The following is a 27,225-nucleotide window of genomic DNA, read 5'->3' on the forward strand; positions in this document are numbered from 1 at the left end:
GATGTCACAGCGCGCATGCGCACGTCACCGAAGCATCCGCTCGCCGCCATGTTGTACGGAATGACCGCGAAGCGCGGCGCCATTTCGCACCGGAAGTGCCATGACCCAACTTCCGCTTCGTGCGCCGCCATCTTGTACGGAACGAGGCGGGAGCGGCGCCGGCGATTAAACGCCGGAAGGGAAATAAAATTAAAATAAAATTTCAATAAATTTTCAGATCGCCGCTTTTTGTTGTTGTTGTTTTGCTGTCGCCGCGGGTTTTTTTTTTTGTTTGTGGGAGTTTGAGGCGATTTTGGGGAAAATTTTTCCCCTCAGGTTTTGCCGATTTGGGGATTTTTTTTCTTTTTAAAGCGATTTTTTTCCCCACAAAATTTCGTTTTTCCCTCTAAAATCCCCATTTTCCCCCCTAAAATCTCCCTTTTTTCCCCAAAATCTCCATTTTCCCCCCAAATTTCCGTCTTATCCGGCAAAACCCCCCGCGCGCCGCCATCTTGTACGGCAACCGCGAGCGGCCAAACCACCCCAAACCCAACAAATTTTCCCGTTTCCCAACCAAAATCTCCATTATTCTCTCTAAAATTTCTTTTTTTTTTTTTTAATCCCATTTTTCCCCCCAAATCTCCATTTTCTTCGTTTTTGTAAGGCAAAAAAAACCCCGCGCGCCGCCATCTTGTACGGCAAGATCCTCAGGGCGCCGCCATTTTGCCGCACACTCCTCACCCCTCACACCGCGCCGCCATTTTGTACGGCAACCCCCAGCGGTCAAACCGCCCCAAAACTCCCTAAATTTTGCCCTTTCCCCCCCAAATTTAGAGTCGGAGATTTCCATTTTTATCTCTAAAATCCACTTTTTCCCCCAAATCCCCTTTTTCCACCCAAATCTCCGTTTTCTCCATTTTGTACGGCACGATCCTCAAAACGCCGCCATTCTGTCGTCCTCACGTCTCCCTCAAACAGCGCCGCCATTTTGTACGGCAACCCCCAGCGGCCAAACCGCCCCAAAACCTCCCGATTTTATCCGTTTTTTCTCCAAATTTAGAATTGGAAAATCCAATTTTTATCTCTGAAATCCCCTTTTTCCCCGAAATCCCCTTTTTTCCTCCCAAATCTCCGTTTTCTCTATTCTGTACGGCGAAATCTCCGAGCCGCCATTTTGTCACCCTCACACCGCGCCGCCATTTTGTACGGCAAGCCCCGGAGGCCAAACCGCCCGAAACCTCCCGATTTTATCCGTTTTTTGCCCCAAAGAACGAGTCGGATATTTCCGGTTTTTAATTCTTTTGAATTTTCCAGGATCCCCCCTCAGCCCAACGTGTCTTTCCAGGGTCTTTTCGGGGTGTCTGAGGGCGCGGCCGGAGCGGCCCCGGGGGAGCTCAGTGGGTTTTGAGCGAAGGTTTGCCGGAGAGGGCCTGATTAAACAAACAAAAAAACCCCGAAATAAATAAAAATGTAAAAATATCATTCTGGGGAGGGATTCCCCCTTCCCCCAAATTTTTGGGGGTTTTTTTTGGGAGGGGTTTTTTGGTCACCTTTGGCCGCCAGCTGCAGGTGGTTCCGGAGGCGCCAGCGGCGCTGATCGGCCTCGTGCATGGCCTTGGCAAATGAGGAGACAGGGGAAGGAGGCAGCTCTTAGGAACAGAATTATTCCTTTTATCCTCTCTATGCCTGTTTAAGTACTGCCTTCCCTTAGGGGCATAACTCAAGCAAACACCTGTTGGATGCCGTTGTGTTTTCAGGGATGATTTAGGGATGGCTGCCCATTTCTAGTGATCCTGTTCAGAAGTGGTTTAAAATGTACAGTAGTGTAGGCGGAAAGTCAAGCTAGAGCTGCTGTGACAGTGCTTCCATCATCTGTCAGCATCCTGAGTGTTGTGAGCTAAACCTGAAATTTGATTTGAACTGCCTGATATCTGCCAAGGGGCAGGATATCATTGCTGGAGAGAAATCCTCTCATCTTCCGCGACTCCATCCCCAGTCAGATGGAAGAACAGGTTGGTATCCAGAGGTGAATGGCACTGGACCTTTACGGGGCACAGAAATCATCCATATCCCCATGCTTTTAAGGAAAAGGATTCTGAGCAGAGGGCCCTTTGGCTCTGCGTCAGAAACTGTTTGGAAAAACTTGCAAAAAAAATTTTTTTTTTTTGGAAAAACTTGGAGGAAGATATCAAAGCGCACCTCATGATTTTTGGTTTTTTAATTGCAGGAGTATTTTTTTAATTTTTCATTTCATTGAAGAGTTGACTGAAGCGTTCTTTAGGTGATCTTGGTGCTGAATGTCTCCTTAGGAGTTCTGAGCACAGCGAAGAATGAGCCCCTTGCAGGCTGACCCTGTTTGGACAACCTGCTTCTCACCCAACCTCACCACGTGTGACATCACCCACCTTGGACTGAGCTCCCAAAACATAAAAGAAAATTCAGCATTTTTTATTAAAAACAAACTTATGTAAATAATAAAATTAGAAATTTATTTTTCAGTTTTGTAATAACATTTTTCTATATTTTATTACCTAATTTTTATATTGACATTATAAAATCAATATATTTTTAGCAACGAAAAAGGGTATTGGTCATTGGTTCTAAGTAACACACTTCCCTTCATGAACTGATTGACCACTACTGGCTATTGATTTCTTCTTCTTCATGCTGATTTGCTCTATTTTTAGTCCTTTTGTCATCTTCTTTAGCATTTTCTCCGACAGGGTAAAAGGGGCCACTTTGGGGTTCATGGAGACATTTCTGGGGCACATTTGGGGCAGGGAATTTGGAGAGAACTTGAGGGTCTGGAGGACACATTTGGGAAGCGGGTGGACACTTGGAGGGGCACTTAGGGATTCTGTCGGACAATTCGGGGTCCAGGGGGCACTTGGAGGTCAGGGAGGGGAATCCGGGGCCCTTCGGGGTCCGGGCGGGCACCTGGGGGGCTCTGAGGGGACTCTCTGGGGCGCGGGGGATGATGGGAGTTGTAGGCGCGGGTAGAACAGGGTTGAACGGCGCCGCGGAGCATCACGGGAGGTCGAGGCGCAGCTCCAACGGCTGTCGGCGGGGCGCGGGGCATGATGGGAGATGGAGTCACGGCTGGAGGAGCGCTTCGCGTGCGCCGCGGAGCATGCTGGGAGCTGTAGTCCCGGAAGTGGCTCGAACGCGGCGTCTGGGGCTCCGGGAAGGCGCTTTGGGGACACTTTTGTGTCCGAGCCGCGATTTGAGGTCCTCGGGGGGAACGTGTACGGCTCGGGAGCACTTGCGGGGAGCTTGGGGAGCTGTAACCGAGCTCTCTAGGGCGCGGGGCGGGGCAGGAGTTTTTAGGCGCAGAACCGTGTTCCGAGGGGCTCCGAGGCCAGGGGGGATGATTGGAGATGAATTCCCTGAAGTCGCTCTAAGGGGAATCTGTGGGGTCGGAGCGTTCAAGGGATCCGGGGACGCTTTAGGGGCGGGCGAATGGGCGCTGAGGGAACAGTTGGGGATCCTGGAGGGGCTGGGGGACACTTGTTTAGTTCAACGTGGTTTTTTGCTCATGAAACGTACGTATTGTATTTAAAACTTAATATTCCATAGGTATGGGTTCTATAGGCGTAGATATCAATTAGCCTAAGTGCAAAACCTACTATTCCATGTAAGAATGATGTTCTCTACTGTTAAAAGCAAAATGAACCAAAACAAACAAAAAGGAGAGGGTTAACAATTAATGAGAAAGGAACAGAAAAGGTTGTTATGCCACTGTAAACTTTCACTCTGAGTCTACATTTCAAATGATACAGGTGACCCATCTGAAGGAGGATTTCTCCTCAGGGGAAATGTCTTTCTAAAAGTTTCCTTTGTTGCCAGGAGCTGCCTCTGTGCCAGGAGCCCGGCCCAGCTCAGCAGCACAGAAACAGCCCAAGGACTTGAATGACCCTCCCGTGGATTTGGTGTTTCCATTCAACTCTGTCCCTGAAAGAGTGTTCCAAAAACTTCTCAAGAACTCAAAGGTAAATTAAAACACTGAAGTTTTTTGCAGTTTTAATGGGACACACAGAGAGACCCAATGGAGAAAGTGTCCCCAGGTTCCATCACTGCAGGCACTGATGACAGGTGGGGACAGACAAGGCAAAGGTGTCTCTGGTGCTGAGCAAACCTGGATGTGTTCCATGAATCCAAAAGGCCAAGGCCTGAGCCCCGGCCCCTGGCAGGGCAGGGATCTGTGGGGCAGGGATCTGTGGGGCAGAGATCTGTGGGTCTGGTATCTGTGGGTCAGGGCTCTGTGGATCAGGGCTCAGCCGTGGGTCACAGATCCGTGGGTCAGGGCTCTGTGGGTCAGGGCTCAGCCGTGGGTCACAGATCCGTGGGTCAGGGCTCAGCCGTGGGGCTCACCGTGGCAGGGGTTGCTCAGGAGGTCACTCGGGGGGCGCCGGATCCTGTGGGGCGGCTCCAGCGGCTCCTGTGGGGCAGAGACGGGGGCGGGACAATCTGTGGGGCAGGAGCCATCTGTGGGGCGGGGATGGGATCTGTGGGGCGGGGTTTGGGATTCGGGATCTATGGGGCAGAGGGGGGATCCCTCAAAATTCCCACAAAAATCCCCAAATTTCCCAAAAACTCCAAATTTCCCCCCCCCAAAAAAATTCCAATTTTTTTCCTCGAAAAAATTCCCAAAATTTTCCCCCAGAATTCCCAAAATTTCCCAATTTTTCCCCATTTTTCCCAATTTTTTCCCAAGTTTTCCCCATTTTTCTCAATTTTTCCCAATTTTTTTAATATTCCAAAAGTTTCCCACAGAATCCTCAAAAAATTCCCCCAAAATTCCTCAAAATTTTCCACAAAAATTCCCAAATCTTTCAAATCCCCCCAAATGTTCCCATTTTTTTTCCCAATTTTCCCAAATTTTGGGGTTTTTCCCCCAAATTTTCCCCAAAAATCCCCCTAAAAACGACCCCAAACCATCAAAAAATCCCAAAATTTTCCCAATTTTCCCGCAAAATCCCCTAAAAATTCCCCCCAAAATCCCCAAATTCCCAATTTTCACCCCAAATCTCCCAAAATTTCCCCAAAATTCTCCCAAATTTCCCAAATCCTCCATTTCCCCCCCAGAATTCCCCCAAAAACGACCCCAAAAATCTCAAAATTTCACCCCAAATTTCCCGAAATTTCGGGGTTTTTCCCCCAAAACTTTCCGACCTTGAGGGCCACCAGTGGGGGCTCTGCGGGGAGAGAATTTGCCGGATTTTGGGAAAATCTGGGGGAATTTTGGGAGGTTTTGAAGGAATTTTGGGAGAATTTTGATGATTTGGGGTCATTTTGGGGCAAATTTGGGGGAATTTTTTGGGAAATTTGGGAGAATTTGGGGGAAATTTCGGGTAATTTGGAAAAAATTGGGGGAATTTTGGGGATTTTGGGAAAATTCAGGGGATTTGGGGGAAATTTTGGGGGATTTTGGGAGGAATTTGGGAAAAAAATTGGGACTTTTTTGAGGAAATTTGGGGTTTTTTTCCGGAAATTTCGGGGTTATTTGGGGGAATTTTGGGAAAATTTGGGAATTTTAGGGGGAAATTCGGGGGATTTGGAGGAATTCAAAGAAGGAATGGTGAAATCCTGGGAATTTTTGGACCGTTTTGGGTCATATCGGGGGAAATTTTGGGTGATTTGGGAGGGAAATTTTGGGAATTTGGGGGGATTTTTGCGATTTTTGAAGACATTTTGGGATTTTTTTTAGGTTTTGGTGAAATTTGGGAGAATTTGGAGGATTTTTGAAAAAATTTTGATAATTTTGGGGAATTTGGGGGGATTTTTGACAAAATTTTGGGAAATTTTTTTTGATTTTGGTAAAATTTGGGGAATTTTTGAGGAAATTTTGGGAATTTTTGTGGGCTGTTTTTGGGGGGAATTTCAGGAGAATTTTGGTCGATTTTGGGGGGATTTGGGGACAATTTTGGGGGAGATATTTGTGGAATTTTGAAGAATTTTGGGGGATTTTTGAAGAAATTTTGGGAATTTTGGGGGGGATTTTGGTAAAATTTGGGGATTATTTGGGACTTTTGAGGAAATTTTGGGAATTTTTTTAGATTTTTTGGGAAATTTGAGGGGAATTTTGGGGATTTTTGGGGAAATTTGGGGCGGATTTTTTGGGGGGGAAATTCGGGACAATTTTGGGGTCATTTGGGGCCTCGGTGTATCCCATCGTGCCCCGTGCCGTATTACGCCTCGGTGTATCCCGTCATGCCCTGCGGCGCTTTGCGCCTCGGTGTATCCCGTCATGCCCTGCGCCGCTCTGTGCCTCGGTTTATCCCATCATTCCCCCGGCGCCGCTTTGCGCCTCGGTGTACAATTGATGTCACCCGCATTTATTTCGCCTCTCATTTGCATAAATTTACATAAGGCTGGTGTGTCAGTGAGGTGGGCGGGGTCAGAGCCACGCCCAGGCCCCTCCCAGTACAAGCCAGTAACTCCCAGTCCCCGTGGTCAGTGACGTCATTCGCGTTTATTTGTGCTCTCATGTACATAAATTTGCATATCGGCGCGGTGGGCAGGGTCAGAGCCGCGTTGGCCCCTCCCACTCCCTCCCAGTACAACCCAGTAACCCCCAGGCCCCGCCCAGTTTGTCCCACCCTTGTCGCTCCATATAAGGGAAGGGGGCGTGGCCTGATGAAGGGCGTGGTCGGTTCACCTGTGGGGGGAGGGGCAAAAGTTACACCACGCCCAGAAACCCCAAAACCAGTTTAAACCAGAATAAACCAGTAACCCCCAAACCCACTCCCAGTCCATCCCAGTATAAACCAGTAACCCCCAAACCCACTCCCAGTCCATCCCAGTATAAACCAGTGACCCCAAACCCACTCCCAGTCCATCCCAGTATAAACCAGTGACCCCAAACCCACTCCCAGTTCATCCCAGTATAAACCAGTGACCCCCAAACCCACTCCCAGTCCATTCCAGTATAAACCAGTGACCCCAAACCCACTCCCAGTCCATCCCAGTATAAACCAGTGACCCCAAACCCACTCCCAGTTCATCCTAGTATAAACCAGTAACCCCCAAACCCACTCCCAGTTCATCCCAGTATAAACCAGTGACCCCAAACCCACTCCCAGTCCATCCCAGTATAAACCAGTGATCCCAAACCCACTCCCAGTCCATCCCAGTATAAACCAGTGACCCCAAACCCACTCCCAATCCATCCCAGTATAAACCAGTGACCCCCAGTCCCCGTCCCAGTGCCCTCACCTGTCCGTACTGGTTTGGGATCTCTCGACGCTCGGCGGCCTCCAGGGAGTGGCTCAGCACCAGGGCCCGGCGCTGGGGGATACTGGGAGTTACTGGTTTATACTGGTTTTTACTGGTTTGTACTGGGATATACTGGTTTGTACTGGTTTGGGGGTTTTCCTTACTGGTTTGTACTGGGACAGGGTTTAGGGGTCACTGGGATGAAGTGGGATGAACTGGGAAGGGATTTGAGGTGACTGGTTTGTACTGGTTTATACTGGTTTGGGGTTTTTCTTTACTGGTTTGTACTGGTTTGTACTGGGAGGGGGTTTGGAGGTTTTTTGGGATTTTTGGGGAGAATTTTGGGGATTTTGGGGCATCAAAAATCCCAATTTTCTGTCGGAATTTTGGGTGAATTTGGGGGATTTTGGGGCTTTAAAAATCCAAATTTTTAGTGGGAATTTTGGGGTGAATTTTGGGGGTTTTGGGACTTCAAAAATTCCAATTTTTGGGTGAATTTTGGGGATTTTGGGGCTCCTAAAAATTCCAATTTTTAGTGGGAATTTTGGGGTCATTTTTGGGGATTTGGGGGCTCCAAAAATCTCAATTTTAGTGAGAATTTTGGGGGATTTTGGGTGGGAATTTTGGGATGAATTTAGGTAATTTTGGGACTTCAAAGATCCCATTTTTCAATCAGAACTTTGGGGTAATTTTTTTGAATTTTGGGGCTCTGAAATCCTGATTTTTGGGGCGAATTTTTGGGCCAGTTTTTGAGATTTTGGGGCTCTGAAATCCCCATTTTTAATGGGAATTTTTGGGATCATTTTTGGGGCATTTTAGGTGAATTTTGGGGGATTTTGGGGCTCTAAAAGTTCCAATTTTTAGTGGGAATTTTGGGGTGAATTTAGGAGATTTTGGGTGGAAATTTTGGGGTGAATTTAGGGGATTTTGGGACTTTAAAAATTCCAATTTTTGGGTGAATTTTGGGGATTTTTGGGGCTCTAAAAATCCCAATTTTTAGTGGGAATTTTGGGGTTTTTTGAGGGATTTTAGGTGGGAATTTTGGGGGGAATTTTGGGGATTTTGGGGCTTTAAAAATTCCCACTTTCAGCAGGAAATTTTGGGGTGAATTTTGGGGATTTTTGGGCTCTAAAAAATCTCAATTTTAGTGGGAATTTTGGGTGGGAATTTTGGGGTGAATTTGAGGGATTTTGGGGCTTAAAAAATCTCAGTTTTCAGTCGAGATTTTGGGGTCATTTTTGGGGATTTTGGGGCTCTGAAATCTCGATTTTTAGTGGGATTTTTTTGGGGTCATTTTTGGGGCATTTTGGGTGAATTTTGGGGGATTTTGGGGCTCTAAAAGTTTCTATTTTCTATTCCTATTCCTATTCCTCTTGGGTCTCACACTGCCGTCTTCGGCTCGTCTGCCGTGCCCTCAGCGCTACAACAGCGCTGCTACCTAGAGCCGCCGCTTTGCCTGACTTAACGTCTGTGCTGCGGCAGTCCCTTGGGGTGTTGGATTAACATTTTCGGCTGCAGCAGTCTCATTGCAGTTTGGGTCTTTTCTGGACGGTAGCAACAGACTCCCTTGCACTCCTGTGCAGGGCTCGTTGCTGTACCTTCTAGAAAGATCTGTAATGCATACATGTTGAAGAAACACACTGTCTTCCGTATGAAGTGCCAGGAGTTAAAATGAGTCCGTGAGAGATGGAAACCTTTAGAATTCACTAACTCAGTTTCTCAAAGCATTTGTGACCGTGTTGGGCTTTGCGTGGTGACCACGAGCACATGAAAGTGTATAGCAGTTTCAGAACATCGTGTGTACTTGCCTAATTTTTGTTCTACAGACTGAACCATCCCAATGTGGTGGCTGCCCGCGATGTCCCTGAAGGGATGCAGAAGCTCGCACCAAATGACTTGCCATTGTTGGCCATGGAGTACTGCCAAGGTGGAGACCTCCGCAAGGTGGGGTCCCTAGGATGGTAACCTAGGAATGGATCACCTTCTGATCTGGTCCTAGGTTTTCTACTGAAGTTTTCCCTTCAAACCTTTGCTTTCATACCCTGATGTTTCCTATTTCTAGTCATGGCATCAACAAGTGTTGGTGGCTTGGTCCTTGGTATTACGTTCAGCTTTTGAAGACTTAAGTGCTTTGTATTTTTTTAGGTGCAAGTGACACTGTGAGGAGTTTGCACACAGAGAATGAGGGCAAGTGTAGGGGACGTGCAACAGTATTTGAGTATGGCCAAGACCATTGTAGGGTAGGTGCATCTGTAGGCTGTACCCTTCCTGAAAGTGATGAACTCTTGTCTGTCATAGGAAGAGATAACACATGGTAGTTCTAATCCTAAGGCTTTTCTGACCTTGTCTATAATCTGCCCATAGCTAAAACACAGACCTTAGGCCTCAGATTGGAGTTGATAGTGTCAGGCAAAGAGGGATGGAACAAATAGGAGGATGAAAACGGGATGACAGTGACTTCTTTCATCTTCTTTCCCATGCAATTAAACCAAGGCACAAAGCTGTAATTGCTGCTACCGCAGGTCACAGTCCATAGAGTTTTGTGCTTCTGGAGAATTTAATTGCTGTTGCTGAAACTTCTTGCATCCCTGAGAATTTGTGGAACTCTGGAGTTCACTCGGGATAGAGAAGAGAAAGACTACATTCTGTGTTCCCTACTTGCAGTACCTGGACCAGCTGGAGAATTGCTGTGGCTTGCGGGAAGAAACTATTCTTATCTTGTTATCTGACATTGGTAAGTGGTGGCAGTACCTTCAGTTGTCTGAACTATGGAAACCCTTTTAGTCCTGAGTCCACTCTCCAAATATACAGTAGTGACCTTAGTGACTCCATTTCAGATTGACCTTTTATGATCTTGATCATCTCCCAAAAGTGTTGGGAGACTGGGGAGGTTCTTGCCTACTGGAAGCTAGCCAGCATTACTACAGTTTACATGAAGGATGTGAGGGAACATCCAGAGAGAGAACTCAATTTGTGTCCAGAGTTCTATGGTGCTGACTTTACCCCTGACACTCAGCGTTTCGTTGTATGTTTGATTGTACAAGGTCTGATGTGAAAGCCATGCTTATTACTAGATAGAATAGATGAATCCTTACTGAGCTCATGCTGGGTACTGTTACTTAGCTCTAACAACTGGCTTTTTCTGTCTCAGCTTCTGCTCTCAAATACCTTCATGAGAACAGGATCATCCATAGAGACTTGAAGCCAGAGAACATTGTGCTGCAGCAAGGAGAGCAAAGGGTAAGCAGGAAGCCGTCGTCTCTACCTGCACAGACAAGTAAACTTACAAGGAACCTGCATGTGCTTCATGCAGTTACATGGTCCCTCTGCAAGAGCACTCAGCCCAGGATAACACCTGTCTCAGGTCACTGTCACATAGTATTCTGTGTGCAGCTGAGGTGAGACATTGTATTAGACGTCTGTTAACACCTGACATTTTGACTTTCAACTATTAAGGAAAGAAGCAGACTGTCCTGATTGACCAAAGATCGGAAGGAGCTAGAGGCGTAACTGCTAAGTGTGCTCCAACACCTTCAAATTCATTGTGGTTTTAGAAATCTACAGTAGCCTCCCATTTCTGCTTCTATCTCTTCACTGGCACCTTTCCTGCATAGCTTTGAAGAGCCAGACCTTTTCTTTCTGCTGTATGATGTGCTTTTAACAGGACTTCAGTCTGGCATTCTTATTCTCTGTTGTGTGTTTCAGTTAATACACAGAATCATTGACCTTGGTTATGCTAAGGAGTTGGATCAGGGGAGCCTGTGCACATCCTTTGTTGGGACTCTGCAGTACTTGGTAAGAAAGGAATTCAGCTAGAAGAGCAGCTACTGCTTTCTAGTGGGATAGAATTAACTGTTACCAAGCTTTGGGCTGGGATTAGGTACTTGCACGGTATGGGGTGCGTTTGTGGTGCTGAAGCTAGCAAAGGTGACTGCTTTTTTGCTGACACTGGGTTTTGCTGAGACTGGGGTTTGTGCTACCTGCATCTGTTATAAATAAGCAGGAGTGCCAGTAACCTATGCTACTCACTCCAGGAGGGTCTTAAAGCCCGTGAGAGGCAGCGTTCAGTAATGTCTTTAATTATTTGTACAAATGTTAATGAGATGTTAAGGGATAGAGAAAGCTAAGAGCTTTCTGGCCAAAGCCATCTGGCTTTGTCTCATGCGTGTAAACTGTATCAGGCTCCAGAGCTGCTGGAACAGCAGAAGTATAGGGTGACAGTGGATTCCTGGAGCTTTGGCACGCTTGCCTTTGAGTGCATTACAGGCTTCCGACCATTCCTACCCAACTGGCAGCCAGTGCAATGGTGAGTGAACCGTGGCTGGGTGGTAAGTGGGCATGATGTGACTTTCCTGTTTACAGGAAGCAGAAGTGTGGTCCCTTGATTCTGAGGATAATATCCCCATGTTTCTTGCCCTTTTGGAAAGTGACCCCTTTCACAGGGGCTTGACTCACCTGAGCAAGTTCAGCATTCCTGAGACTTGCTCTATGGGATAAGGGCTGACTCCCGCAGGGCAGGTAACAGAAACCAAAGTGGCATCTGTATTATATGTCAAGAGTAGCTTTCAAGAGCCTACTAGCATGCAGGCTGGGAAAGGCGGGCAATTTTTTCACCATTGTACTCGCTCACATTAGGCATGCAAAAGTGCGTCAGAAGAGTGAGCTGGATATTGTTGTTTCAGAAGACTTATCCGGAGAAGTCAAGTTTTCTAGCAGTTTGCCCTGCCCCAACAATCTAAACAGGTGAGTACTAGAAATTGCTGTGCTGAGATAAACTGATTCTTCTGCAAAGGGACCAAGTTTGTGTTGTATGCCTTACTGTGTTAATCTGTGAATACACTGAGTGCGTGACACAGGCAGTACTACTGTCGCTTGTCAGACTTGTGTAGTCTTGGTTTCTGCCTTCTAAACGCTGCGTTTGTGATGGGGAGAGGTGGAGTGCTGGAGGGAGAAGGAGGGGGGCAGTTCTGTCAGTCCTCCCACACAGAACAAGCCGTATCGTTACTGCCACTGCACTTTTACCTTTTCTGATCTCCTGGTTTTTGTTGCTCAGTGTTTTGTCTGGGAGGCTGGAGAAATGGCCGCAACTCATGTTAATGTGGCACCCACGTCAGAGAGGTACAGATCCTACCTATGGACCCAATGGGTGTTTCAAAGCATTGGATGGCATTTTGAACTTGAAGGTAAGCAATATGTCTGTATTAGCCTAAAAAGTTTTCCAGAGAGCAGTTTCCTGAGCCTCTGAATCCTAGACTTAGGAGGAAGAGTGAGGCAGAAACTCATAGAACTGTCTCCTGACCGTTAGTGACAGGTGCTTTCCTCTTGCTTCTTTGAGGACAAATACTCCCTGAGCTTGTTGGGAGTAGCGAATAGCTTCTGTGCATGCTTGGTTCCATATTCTGAGAGAGGATTCTACAGGTATTTAACTGCCATGTGGCCTCTCTTCCCCTTGATGGAGGACAAGAACTTTGCCATAATGCTAGGAAGTAGCTGATTCTGCCAAGTGCTTTGAAGAGTTTCTTGGTGGTCATTTTTTCGGTCCCTCAATCTCTGCTCTAAGATGACCAATGTATCTTCAGCCTTTCTCATGCCATGCTACTCTTCTGGTAGTTGCTTCACGTTTTGAACATGGTTACGGGAACTGTGCACACCTACCCTGTGACAGAGGAAGAGACTCTGCAGAGTGTGAAGGCCAGGATTCAGTCAGATACAGGAATTCCAGAACAGGACCAGGAACTAGTGCAGGAAGCAGGACTTGAATTGTTTTCTCAGAAGTTGGTCACTAAACATACAGCTGATGGCAAGGTGAGTCTCGGTATTCCCTTTCTTAAGTTTGAGTGAATCAGAAGTCACTGCACTCGCTTTGGGATCACAGCACTCCCTGCTGTTGTGGCATGCTTTTGTCATGGTAACCTCACAGACCTAACAGCCACTGTAGCGTAGGCAGCCTGTTGCCTTTGGTGCTCTGTGTTTGGTTGAGGAGGACTCTTCTGTTTGTGGTGTTGCCAAGGCTTGCTCTTCCCAAGAAAACCTGGTTGGGTCTTTTGTCTTGTGCAGGTGAATGATACTGCAGCAGCAGACACAGACCTTCTCTTCCTCTTTGATAACAAGAAAGTTTCCTGAGGCTCAGGTGGCCTTGCGTCCTCATCCAGAAAGTGTTGACTGCATCCGTAAGGACTCCTCTGGCATGAATATGAAGGGCGGGCCGGGGTCAGTGTTGAGAGGGGCGTCTGTGTTTTGTGGTCTGTATCGTGCACAAAGAGTAGAGGGAGCTTTTGCGTATTGGGACTGAAGAAGCAGTAAAATGGACTGTCATTCATTCAGTTTATCAGAATAACTAAAAAAGGGAGGGGTTTGATTTTGACATGCTAGGGGAGCTGCACAGGGGTTATCCTGCTCTAGGCTTTGCAGGCAGTAACATGCCCCTCAAAGGAGCAATGTTTTGGTCTGTTTTGTGATAACACAGTATTCCTGCTTCCCGCTAATATGACCATTTCCCTTTCTCCCACCTCCTCTGTTTTCAGTTCAGGATCCAAAGAAGAATCTCCACTTTTTCCAGTTGCGCAAAGTGTGGGGTCAGATCTGGCAGACGATGCGGATGCTGAAAGAGGACTGTAATCGGCTTCAGCAGGGGCAGCGAGCAGCCATGTACGGTGGCCGTTTCTCCACAATACTTATCTCTGTCTTTGTGCACTGGTGGAAGGGAAGACAGAAATGGGACCCTGTTGGAATGGGGAAGCCCGTGATTGGAGCTGTATGCAATTCATGAAAAGTGGAGAGTTAGCCCTTTGGCACAACTGCATTTGTCCTCACCGCTGTCTCAAGTATCTGTTTTGGATGTAAATGAAAGCCTGGTGGATTTCTACTTTCAGAGGCTAATAGGAACTTCTTGTCCTTGCAGGATGAATCTGTTGCGTTACAATAGTACCCTCTGGAAGATGAAGAATTCTATGGCCTCCCTTTCTCAGCAGCTGGAAGCAAAGCTGGACTTCTTTAAAACAAGCATCCAAATTGACCTGGAAAAGTATAAAGAGCAGATTGAGTTTGGAATTAGTGAGTATAGAATCTGGCAAACAGGTCTTTTCATGACTCTTATCCTCACAAAAACACCTGCCACCTTCTCTGTGAACCTGAGAAAGCCAGTCACTCTTCTTTGATTCCTGTAGCTTCTGAGAAGCTGCTGTTTGCCTGGAAAGAGATGGAGCAAGCTGTGGAACTTTGTGGGCGGGTATGTTTTTAAATCTAACTGCTAATCATAAAGAGGTTTGTTTTTTGTTATCTCTCCCCTCCTCCCCCTTTAGCTTCATTGTCCCTGCCTTAAATAGAAGCCCCTTGTATCTGCACTGATGTCAGATTTCACATTGCCTTGGTTTGTGTGGCACAATTTTTGTGCATTATTAGTACTACATGAAGCTCATTCTGTTGTAAGGCTTAGGGGGAAACGGGAGATCTTGGCGAAGCCCCAGAAACCTCTTGGAATTTCCTTGAATTGAAACGACTCGTTTGTCTTTGGCCAAGGCTGCTGTTTGCATCTTGTTGGTTTGTTTAGAAATAAGAATGAGAAAGGAAGAACCAGTGTGAGTGTGAGTGGTAGTGTCTCTAGGTATGAGACTGTTGTGTTGCTTATGTTCTACCCTGCTTTCAGGAAGATGATGTGGAGCAGGTAGTGAAGAGGATGATGGCCCTGCAGACAGACATCGTGGACCTGCAGAGAAGCCCGCTAGGTCGTAAACAAGGAGGAACACTGGAGGATTTGTGAGTTGAACTACCTTGAGCTTCAGATGCAGGAGTGTTTCTGGCTAAGCTTACTCACTAGAGGACAGTGAAAGGGCTGTTTCTTCCACCCAAATTGTGGGGGACTGGGAGCACTTTAACACTAAAGATGTTTTTTGACTCATCTGTCATTGTTCTGAAATGGCAGACAGGTATAGAAAAGATTTGAGTTCTCAAACTATTTGTTCCATGTTTTGGTTCTTTGGAAATCCTTTTCTTTCCTGCTTTTTACTTCTAGAGAAGAACAAGCCAGAGAGCTGTACCGAAGACTCAGAGAGAAGCCAAGAGGTAAAAGACGCTTTAGCTCAAGGTCAGCTTGCTTTGTGTGTAACTTTGGAGGTGTAGTAACGATCATTGAGAAAACTAGCTGACTTCTAGGGCTTCCCAGACACTAGCAGCACATGGGCTCTCCTGGATTGCCTTTTCTCGAGAGGGAAGTCAGGGAGTCAGTTTCACACTAGGCCAGCCTTCCTTTCTTGGTGCTTTGTGAGCTGTTCTCGAAACTCCTCTGGAGCTCTTCTCAGAGCAGGCTGTTGCCACAAGCAACAACCAACCTTTCTGGGTAGAAAGGATGAAAGACACGACTGTTCCTTTGATCCAGTCCCAACTCTCCTTTTCAAGTTCTTTAAATTTTGAAGAAGGTGGCTAAAATTCAGTGTAATTCATCCCACTCAAACTCACATATCCTGAACTTTGGCTGTTTCAGGATTAAAGCAGTAGTGGAAATGAGCCGCTAAGAATCTTCTCACTCTGTCCTATAAACCGACCTTTCTGTGTAATATTGGCTCTCATTCCAGATCAGAGGAGAGGCGGTGACAGCCAGGAAATAGTACGACTGCTTCTACAGGCAATCCAGACCTTTGAAAAAGAAGTTTGAGTCATTTATGCTCAGCTCAGGTGAGCTTTGCACATTTTATTCAGAGTTGAGAGAAGGTATTTTCTCTTCCAGCAAGAGAAGGTTTAAAACTCATTGCATACGGCTCTTGAGATCTTGCAGTGTTAACAGAAAATAATTAACTTCAGAAATGTTCTACTGCAGTGGCCCATGTGTGATCTGATTAGTTTTTATTTTTTTAATAGTAAAACTGTAGTTTGCAAACAGAAGGCATTGGAATTGTTCCCCAGAGTGGAGAAAGTGATGAATCTGATGAGTGAAGATGAGGAAACAGTTGTTAGGCTTCAGGAGAAACGACAGAAAGAACTGTGGAACTTGCTGAAAATTGCTTGTGTAAGTAAAATAAGAACTCCCCTTTAACCTGAGAATATGGTTTGTAGCACAGGCTACTGAAACAATAGTAAATTGAGTGTATCCTATGGTTCTTTTCTTTATTTTGTATCAGTATGAAAGCCAAGTTCCAGGTTGTCTCATATTCCCGGCTGCTGAAAACTAGTGGGAACAATTGCACTCTGAATATTCTGTGTTTTCTTCAGAGTAAAGTGCGTGGTCCTGTTACTGGCAGTCCAGAGAGCGTGAACACATCCCGTCTTGGTAGCTCAGGTCAACTGCTGCTGCAAGTCCCTTCTGGAACATTCAGTGTATCAGAATCTGTAAGAAAAAGGTGAGGCAAAGTCTGGAGTTCTTCGGCTGCTAATGCCACCACTACAAAGCTAGGCTTCCTGCTTTGTGAAATAATGGCCCACAGGGTTTCTCATATTTTACCCTTTGTGTTCAGCTTGCATTGTCAGCAGCCTTAGTTTACTTGGTAGTTAAGACTTCCTGGGGCTTTCAGATCTTCCATATGAAAATTGGGTATCATGTATGGCTTCACTTCCCCCAGCCTCAGTAACAAAAGTGGTTTTTTGGTTTTCTTCCTTTAATCTGAGATGGTTGGGCTCACTTGGAAGTACACTGCCAGCAAGAACTGTTGAAGTATTGTCATGTAAGGTCACAGGAGCTGAGCTGTGTCATTGAGACTGCTGCATGCGTAGTTCCGGCTTGCTTAAATGAACTGGGTTACCACTTGGAATGAAAGACCTTGGTTTTGTTTTTGCCTGTTGCCCCATCCTTAAGTTTATAGGCTTCTCAGCTTTTCCTCTAGCAACAGTGTTTCCACCTAATAAGAACCCAATTCCATCTTGGAATACATTTCCTTTCCCCCATTTAGTAAATCAGGGGCTGCCACCAACTTTTCATTTGCAGTATGAAATACAAGCCTATGACCTGACTAACTTCAGTGTTCTGCAGCGTATCTGCCAGAAGTATTTCTTGATGACAGAGGCAGCATCTCTTTAAACTGCCACAGAAATTAATAGTGTAATAATTGCCCCTTTCAGTGAGGAGCTGCTGCTGGAATCTCGGGAACTTTGTAGCCAACTAGAAAATGTGATGCATGACACAATGAAGGATCAAGAGCAGAGTTTCCTGGTAATGTATTCACTCTTCTGTAAATGGACTAAGGAAGTGCCTGGCTTCGAAGTTCTGAATGTGCAACTTTGCCACCACTAACACAGCTAAATGAAATCTGCATTTTACTCGTGGACAAGGGGGAGAGTAGGAGATGCACAGAGATAGGAAGCACCGGTTCCCTCATAATCTGCCGCCTGACATACACTGCTTGCCAAAACTGGGGGCCACATGCTGGGAACTTGCTGCGCTAAACAGTAAAGGATGGGGCAAAGCACTTGGCTGTTGTACAAAACTACTGCAAAACTGCACACAAATTTGGGATGAGCGGGTGTCAGGGATCCTTAATTTAACAATGCAGAATATTGAAGAGAGAGTAAAATACTGGAGAGTGCAAGTAGGTTGTTTCCTTGACAGCAGTCACGTGGCTCATCATGAAATTGACCAACTTGTTCCCAGTAAATTTTTTATAACTCTTAACACACTTTACCTTTATTTTAGAAAAAGCTCAACTGTAGCCTGGTGTTGAATTTAATTTATTCTTTCGGCTCTAGACTGGAGCTGGCTGCAGCTTCAGGTAGAAGAAACAAACAATCCAGAACAAACCCAGATGTAGAATCACTCTGGTTGCCTCTGAAGCCATGCTGCTTTGGGAAGCCAACTGTGAAAAGCTGCTGCCTCTGAGAAGGGAATATCAACTGCCTTCTACTGTCACCAACTGCTTATGTGATACATATGGCTTAGCTTTTAGTATCCACTTCTCAGACACTTTTTCACAAAGATACATTAGGGAATGCCTGTTCTAACTGCTTGGAGTTATGTTCTTAATTGTGCCTTAGGACAGCAGATCTCTGTCCTGATACGTCTTCCCTTGGGCATCGCCTGTGGCTGTTTTGCTGCATTTTAGGCTTTCTAATGAACAATGGACAAGGTATACCCAGTCACTGGTAGATGTCACCTTCCTAATGAACTGTGAACTTAATTGCTTAACTTTGCTGATTTGCACTTTTTTTCTTTAAGTGTAATGGTTGTACTTACCTAATACTTGTTTCCTGTATGGGAACAAAATTATCTAAAACATGTAAACTTTTGGTTTGCTCTTGTTGATGCGCTCAATAACACTATAATGGAAAAAGCTGCTTTCACTGTGCAGGTCTCTAAAACATGAGAGGTGTAAGAATGTTAGCCTAGAAACCAAAGAAGGAAATCTTCAGTGTACAGGTATCGTGTAACAAAGCATTTTCAGATTATCTATTAACCATGCTTAAAGTTGCATGAAAAGATGAAAAAAAGACCAAAACCCCAGCTGGATGGAACCTTGGTGAGAGTCAACACACACCAACCTTGTGTTCTGACTGTGACCAATTTATTTCATTCTGTTCTAACCCCAAATTTCCACTACAACACAGAGACCTCCTTTTATAAAAGGCTGTGAAGTATAGGACATGCAAAATGCAATACAATAATGGGGAGAGGTTGGATTTTCTTTTGGGTTTTTTGGAACAGATTTAAAATACAGGAAACTGAAATGTGGCACAAACATCACAACTTCCATGCATGCCTTCAAGTGTCTTCCTTTGTTGTGCTGGCACACTCTGGACTTCAGCATTGGGTTAAAGTCATTCTTGGGCAGAGTAAAAAGTTCACACTTCTTCAAATTTCCAAGTAATATTAAGGCTGAAATGCACCGGGTACACTTTTCCTTCATCTTCCAGAGCACCACCAGTTGTTTTACTTAAAGCTGTGTTAGGCTTCCAGCTCAAATCCCAGCCCAATTTTGTGACCTCCAGCACTGAAATTCTTGCCATCAGTCAAGCCTGAGAGGGTCAGCTTTACACCTACAAAAGCAAGTCATGAGAACCATCATGCACTGACATCCCAGTACAGTGCTCTTCCTCAGGTCCTTGACCTCACTAATGTGGCTTAGTTGCCACAGGAACTTGCATCCATAGACATCCTTTAGTTCTCTGAGTCTACGTAGACTTCTAGCTCCTTTGTTCATCTAGTCTGTTCTTAAGATGACAGTGAATTAAACCATAGTGTAGTACTTAACACCATTTGCTGCTACCAGTGAGAACTGCGTACCAGGTCGAAGGGCATGAGTGTAACCAATTCCAATGAGGCTGGCATTGTTCACTTTAGCCTATAGGAAAAAAAAATCACAGTATTTATCAACTGTGTAAGTATTCATACAGAAGTATCCCAGTCCCCTGAGAAGGTGGCCTATGCATTAACACTCTTGAGCTACTTGGAGACCAACCTCTCTTAGAAGCATGTTCCAATCTTTTCCTTTTCTCAGGAGTGTTCAGCTTAAGCGAATGGTGCAAATTCTGCCTTCACAGAATGCCATGCTGTTTTTCACTGCCTCCTCTATTATGTCTTTATATCTTTTAAAGAGCTACTTACTGCAGTCCCTCAGAGCCTGTCTTGTTCACATCACTCAGGAGTGATTTTCTTTTTTCTTCTAATGAGCAAGAAATACATGAATATGCAATCCCCTTTTTGCATTACTAAGTTTTGAGCTCTTAACAACAGTATTTCTCATTTTCAATTTTGGTTCAGTGGTCCTGGAACTAATTGTTGTTTTGAAACATAAATCCTTGCTACTTCAGTTCTTGGTCTTAAAACACACACGTCAGCTAACTTTCAACGGTTAACTTACTGTTAGGAGAAGGCTGTAAGCTCAGGTAAACTTCCACCATTGTAATTATAATATGGTTTTACATTATGGATTTAAGAATTAAAAGGACACTTTCATTGTCTTTTGAAAGACATTTTTCAGCACAGTAGCATGCTATTCCAAGCACACTAGTCAGACTATTTCACTATGGACAAAATTATATTTAAGATTTCTTTTCCTCCATAAGTTCACAAGTACGATGTGTGAGGTCCCAATTTAAATTTGAACCACAACAGAAGCCACAGTTCGCAATCTACCATACTTCCTCAGTAACTAGTTCAAGCAACTGCTTCATTACAAATTTTCAGTATTTAGGGGAGCTTGAAATACTCATTTCTGTAACAAAATTCTTACCACAACGGAAGTCCTCTCATCCATTTGGTACTTTCCAGCAATACCAAAACGTGTGTTGTTACTGCCAGCAGTCCATGCAAGATTGACTGATGTCTCAACCTTATTAGTAACCTTCTGATAAACAGACCCACCAAACTCAGTGCCGTCATTCCTGTTTGTAATAGATGCAAGTGTGTCAGGCCTTGCTTTGTTTAGTAACTCTTTAGATTAACCCTTCCCCACAATGATTTGACATTATCTCCTAAAATGAACCAAGAGATCCAATACTTCCCTGAACCCAGGCTCACTACTTCCTAGCTGGAGCTGGCAGACTCCTGCTCCTATTTTTTTTTGCACAAAACATGTTTTGCTTGCAGAACGGAACAAGACTTGCCAGAGACCTACAGTTTAAGGTTCTGACAAAAGAAACCAAACCAAACAAACCAAAACCAAAACCAACCCACCCAGGTAACCTGGTTGCTTGTCTCAAGTAAGCCAGTGTGCAGTAACACATAAAGGAGACTTCAGTTATGAGAATAAGACTGAAAACAATGTTGTTGCATTATAATCGTTTAAATACACCATCTTCAGAGCGTCTCAGGCCACCTGAATGCCAAGATTAGGGCTACGCAGCGATGACAGCTGGAAACAAACACAATGCCACGCATGCCTTTCTCCTTCATCGTGGGCATTTCTGAGGGAGAAAGTTTCTGTGTGGAGAGTGTGATTGATAACTGGCTAGCTGCAAAAGGTCACGTAGACATGAGGGAGCTTTGCTGAGCACACAGGCACTCTCATGAGAACCAGCAAGGCAGCAAGCTTCGCATGTCCTTGAGCACAGCTGGGATACGATAACAAGACCTTGTAGCTGAAAGATATGAGGGAGAAGCACGGTAAAACAAAAACTTACTCAAACTGTGTAACCACAAAGAAATGTAGAAAGAGGCGTAGCTGACTTTTAGTCTGAGCACCAATCCTGAGCTTAACTTTTGAAATATGCATGAGCTTATTAGTGTTATTATAAAAGCATTGTATGAATTATCAATAAACGAGATTTGCCGATCACTCATATTGAGTGCACATTTCTCCCGCTGCGGATTTCCCACAAGAACAGACCTTCCAGTTCTTAAAATCTTCTTAGTAGGAGGTGTGATGGTGCACTTTGACTAAATTGTGGTCAATTCTGTCTCCTAATAGCTGGCATCTTCAGATTCTACTGGCGGTGTTGTGAATGTCTTTTCAAGAGTTGAGAAGGAAAGTGTCTTTTAAGGATTCTGATCTTCCAGTGTGATGCGTAGATACCAGTCAACATGTAGACTGATGACAGGCACAGACAGTATTCTTGGCAATTGCTTAGAAAATAAACAAAACATCAGGCAGTAGAATAATCCTGTCAACAAGGAGGATAACAGTAACTTTTCCAAGGGACAAATGTCAATGTCACTTTCAGTTACATTGCAGGAAAAAAATGGTAAAAGAAATGGGTGTGACCCAGAATTCCCACAGCCAAGAGGATATGTGAGTACCAGTTTGGCTGAAATGACTGTTGCTTGTCATTCCCCAGTGACAGTTTGGAGAAGTCATCACAGGCTCTTTTAATTGATGAATACTGATGTGTATAAGTCAGGTGTCGGTATATGTATTTTCACATCCTTTTTTTTGCTTTTTCCATTGTGCAGCAGGTAATCTCAGAACAGCAGTGGCTGTGCTGAAGCAATATAAATAGTAATCTCTGATTTTTTCCAATGATGTTTGATTGCCAAGTGATATCCTCAGCAAAGTTGGTCAGACCCTCTCAGTCCTACTCCTTGTAGCTTCTGAGTACTGAGATTGTAGAAGGCCTTACTGAAGCTGACAGAAGAAATTTTCATTGCCTTCAGTGACTTTTCAATTGGGCTGAAAGTGCTGGTTGGTCTCAAAAATACTTTGTGAGCTTTGATCTAATGAGTGGAGACCAGTGGTAAATCAAAATGGAAGGAAGAGCTTTGTGGGCAAAATGCAGTACAGGTTAATTTGCTTTTCCAAATTCTAACTTATTTAAATTTCACATCAGAAGTTGTGGAGGTCTAAATCCCTACTACCACCTTAAGGTATCTCTGCCTCATCATTGCTTAAGACACTGACTGAATGCACATAGTTTAATTTAAAGTTGATTGCATTTAACAACAGAGTTTTTTAAAGCCTTTAGTCATGTAATAATGGTAGATAGCGCTTCATTTAGTCAAGAATCACCCGATACAGTTATCTATCATTTACATTAGCAATGTTGAACCGACAGTAAATTCAATTAATTCTTCAATTTTATGCTCTTAATATTTAAAAACCTAAATCCACTTTAAAATCAATTTGCATTATTTTGAGGATGGGATTCTTAATGTTAAGCTCCTATTAAATCTGCATTTTCTCTACTCTAAGGTTGCTTTGAATTTTTTTGTCATGTTTTTGTGGAATGTTGGTCTTAAGCAGTTTTTGTGGGTTTGTCTGTGACTTAAGGAGCTCTCTATTGGATACTGATCTATGTAGTTGAAATAGAACACTGGAAAAACATGGTTTACAACAAGTGTTCTCATAGCAGACCAGGAGGTTGGGTTGATATTTCTTCTTCTTCCATCAAGGAACACCCATGGCTGTGGGCTATAATTTATAACAACAGTGCTGCTTTGACCGGTTTTGGTTACTGTGGGCTTGTTTTCAGGAATGATGAGTATGTAGTTATCCCATCTTGAAAGAAATACATAGCACATGTGCTTATTTGGATTAATTAGTATGATTTTATATCACAGTTGATAGAAAGCTGGAAGAAAAGCCCAAGAATAAAGGAATAAAGGAGGCCAACCAAATAACTGAGGGTTGTGACTGTGGTTAAAGTCCCTTATGAATTCTGAGTGCTCCAGCAGCGGTTTTCTGTGAGTCACTCTTTGAAGCTGCCTTATCATTTTGTTATATATATTCCAATATATGTAAGTCCTGTCAGACCCTAGAGAGAACACTTGCAGTGAGTAATTTCAGGTCTGAGTGCCACAACCAGGCTGCTGAGAAAGCTGGCCCAGCCTTTTTTTTTCTTGGTGTTTCTGATGGTTTGAGCTGCAAGTTCACTCAGTTGAGCTGCTCTGTGCTCCAGCTCTGTTTCTTTAGTGATGCTGCAATACTTGCTGCATGGCAACTCAATTGGAAAACAAAGAAATTAATGATACAGACAGAAGATCTGTTCCCAAAGCAGGGTGAAATTCTGGTGGAAGGGCTTCTGCTGCTTGAATTTTAAACACTGTGCTGTGAAACCTCTCACGTCATCTGTGGGTTAGTGGTTGTGTCAACCGGGATAGTCGATCCAGGCCCTGTTGATGCAAACGTGCTTTTCACTGGTGCTGCTCCCTGTTTTGGAGAATATCTGAAAATAAGGTGTGAGCAAGTACTGAAAATTTCAATTTTTGCTCCTATTTACCCACTTGCCTGCTGTTTTAATTTTGAAGTAGGGTGTCAGATAGAATCTGTCTAATGGCAGCGGTGTAAAAAGCATGCCTTCAGTTCCAAACTGAAACCCCTTGCAATCAGCAGATGTCCCAGCTCAAGGAAAATGGGTTGCAAGCCCAAAACATTCACTTTCCCTGCCTCACTTCTTACGGTCTTACCAAGGAAACAGCAAGACTTGGATTGTGCTTACTCTTTGCAATGAAGAAGTTGTTAATGCTGCGTTTTCATGCTCCCATTGTCGTTGTACTCCAAATGTCTGTTCTGTGGAATGGGCAGGATTAGGCTGTTTAAGACAAAGCCACTCCACGTTTACAGTGCCTGTAAGGTCCATAGTAAGAGCCCTAAATAGAAGTATCATTTTCAAGATGCCTTCTATTTTACAAGCAGCCAAACAGAAAATGAAACCCTGGGTTGAATTGTAGTCTTCCTGAAGGAAGTGTCAAAGCCTAACAAGGGAGCTTGACCCAGCTTTGTACTTGTTGTTCAGTGAAATAAACTTTAATTGTTAATGAATCCAAACACTGTTAATGAATCCAATACTACTACTTTACTGAAAAAAGCTGTAATTACTGGACAATCCCCTGATTTTCAGCTGCTGTAAATCACTCTATCTTCACAGAATGGAGAGGGGCACTTCATTTAACAACACTGAAGAATTAAGACAGGGAAATGGCATAAAAATCAGAAACGATCTTAGAATCAGGGGAAACAGAGTAATGAAAAACATATAAAGTTGGGCGTTGCTTCTGTGAAAAGACAAGTTGTACATCCATGTACATGTAGCTGCATTAAGGAAAAGCGTTAGTATTCAAGCCGAATGATGTCATGGGAAAACCGATTTGTTTTTTTTAAGCATGCAAAACTTCTGTCAGTTGAAAGGGGATAAGAACAGCATATTAATCTATTTCCCTCCTTACCTGTGTTTTTGTGAAGTAGTTAGGATTGCTGGCATTTGCCATCTGGAATTTTATGCCAGTGGCAGATCCCTGACTGTGATGGTAGAAGGGTAAGGACCTCATCCAAATGCATCAACAGGAATAGTGTCTCACTGTGAAACTGCCAAGTATTTCAGACCGGTGCCTAATAATGCAAAACCTTGTTGTAAATATGTATGAAGTGTAATTTATCTAATGTAATTCTGAGATGTTTAGAGCCAGTCATTTGAAATAGACTCCACTTCTCTGTTAACTTTTGACATTGGAAAGACTGTAATCATGTTGCAGACCATCAGCCCTTGGATTAAAATTTCAACCTACAGTGAGCTTCAAACTGCTTTGCATTTACCCTTAGAAGAAAAGGGAGGTTGAATAATTTTTGTCATGTTGATTTATCTTAGGAAAATGGGTGTCAAGGTTCTGAATTACAGTAATTATTGTAAGCATGTAAAATATTATCAACTACAAGATAGATCTGATGTGGTGTGGATGGATTAGTGCACATGCTAAGACCAATTTGAGAACATTTCAAGTTTTGCTACGTTTGCGAGGGCTAGTTACATCCACTTAAAATACAGATTGGCTCTAAAATGGCAGCGGTTTGCAGGTCCTAAGTGTTAGGACTTTGGTTAAAGCAAAAGGAACAAAATAATTCTTTTTCTTTTAGCTTGTCATGCAGTTTGTGCTAAGGCTTTCAGTAGTACTTTATTGTGACAGCTCATTTTCCTTTTCATTTGATGCCCTCATATACACCTTGTCACTCTATTAAACTAGAAAGATTTAGTTTCTTAAAGAGCCTTCAATGAAGCTGTTATAAAGCCTTTTCTCAAAACAACATATATGGAGCCTGAACACATGAGATTACATTGTTTTAGTTTATGTTGCTTTTTTGAGGAAATAAAAACAGGAGAGAGCAAGAGTTTGTTGCTTAAGAAGTATCATCTACTTTCATAAAAAGGGTTCATAATTTTGAGTTTCATTTTTATTTTGACCAGAACACTTTTAGATAATAAATGTTGCAATTGAATCTTGGTTTTTTTAGGAAGTTGTTAAAACAAGCTAAATGCTTTCCATTTATGGATAACAAACTGATGCTCTAAGTTTAGGAATTACTGTGCCAAAATTTGAGTATTTCTTTGATTTCCTTGTAACCCATAAAACTGACTGTTTCTGGGTATTCTGGGACCTTTGAACTAGGGGTCTTACCTCAGGTGGGATGTCAAAAGAATATATAGATTGTGATGCTGTTTTCTCTCCATTACTAGGAACAGTTTCTGGTCTGGGCAAGTTGGGATTCAGACAATGCCACTAGATTTCTACTTGAGGATCTGCCTTTTGTGGCCTGTTTTATGGGTATTTTCACTTTTTTCATTGCAAGTTTTTAGGATTTTCTAAGCGTGTGTTTCTAAAAAAGCAGCACCCAAATTAATTGCATCTTCTGAGTAAGTAAGAACTACTTTATGGCATTTTAACCTGCAAACGCTATGATAGCGTGTGTGGAAATGGAATTTACCTCACTTGGCGGACTTGAAACATATCCCTAAGCAGTAATTGCAATATCTTTTCAAATTCTCGAGCAGGAAACCAACCTTTTTCTAAATGGAATTTTTATGAACTGTTTTAAGGACTGTTTACTGGAAAGCTGCCTAATCACTGCATTCCCTGGGTAATGGCTGAGATATGTGTGCTGAATTAGTAGCAGGAAGATGCTCAACTACTCTGGCAGGGAAGAGTTGATACTGCTTTTGCTAATGCATGTAAATCACAGGAAAAATTCTGAATATGGAGAAAATTTTTATCAATAGCCCCATTTAATTGTATCCTTCATTTGAACGGTGCCTTGCTTCAGCGATTTTTAAGAAAATTATTGAGACTATTTTTTTAAGTGGTAGAAGTAATAATTAAAACCCGTCCATTAAAAGATTTGGGAATACATTTAATTGATAGAAAGATTAGGTATATCAGGGGAAAAATCCACGTTGCTGGCATTCTTCTGTTTTTGGGTCTTGGCAAAGGAACTAAAATGGGTTAAGAGGAAATTGCTTGTTCCACAGTGTGCTGTGTGTGGCTTCCTGGGGATTTTACCTTTACGGTGAGTGTTCCTCTGAACACAATGAAGCTGCAGGCGTGTGCTAAATCCAGTTAAGGGGATTTCCAGTTTAGTCTTTTGGCTCTGGAAGAGTCCCTAACTGTGCACCTGGGACATAGGATTGTCCAAAAGTGTCCCCATTGCACATTGCGAGGAATCCTGGTCTTCATTCTGCTGGTTTAGTTTGATGTTTCCATATTCTTCTAAAAAAGAATCATTGCTTTCTGTCCAGTGCCTACATTCACAGCTGTCTGGTTTTTACCTTTTCTTCAGCTGCCTCTTCTCCACACAAGTGCCCTTGTCTACTTAACTCTTTCTTTTATGGCAGCTGTTCAATAGCTGGAGTTAAGCTTCTTGCCCTACTCTGAATTTCCAATTTCCCGTTTGAGGATGAGGCAATCACCGC

General features: G+C 43.8%; 1 protein-coding gene and 1 pseudogene across 1 annotated transcript; one reads left to right on the forward strand and one right to left on the reverse strand.

Moving 5' to 3' along the window:
• Window positions 1–15: 15 nt before the first annotated feature.
• On the forward strand, window positions 16–18,121 carry LOC136304738 (inhibitor of nuclear factor kappa-B kinase subunit beta-like; annotated as a pseudogene).
• Window positions 18,122–18,982: 861 nt separating this feature from the next.
• Window positions 18,983–20,489, reverse strand: LOC136304737 (voltage-dependent anion-selective channel protein 3-like; the record flags this gene model as incomplete). The annotated part of the gene is made up of 3 exons (XM_066208211.1): window positions 18,983–19,149; window positions 19,397–19,454; window positions 20,346–20,489. Coding segments are annotated over 3 exons (294 nt in total), but the record flags the coding sequence as incomplete, so codon positions are not given.
• Between the last annotated feature and the right edge of the window lie 6,736 nt (window positions 20,490–27,225).

Source organism: Chamaea fasciata, unplaced genomic scaffold, assembly GCF_029207755.1.
Source record: "Chamaea fasciata isolate MVZ Bird 193981 ecotype frontalis unplaced genomic scaffold, bChaFas1.0.hap1 SCAF_153, whole genome shotgun sequence".
NCBI classification, from domain to species: Eukaryota; Metazoa; Chordata; class Aves; order Passeriformes; family Sylviidae; genus Chamaea; species Chamaea fasciata.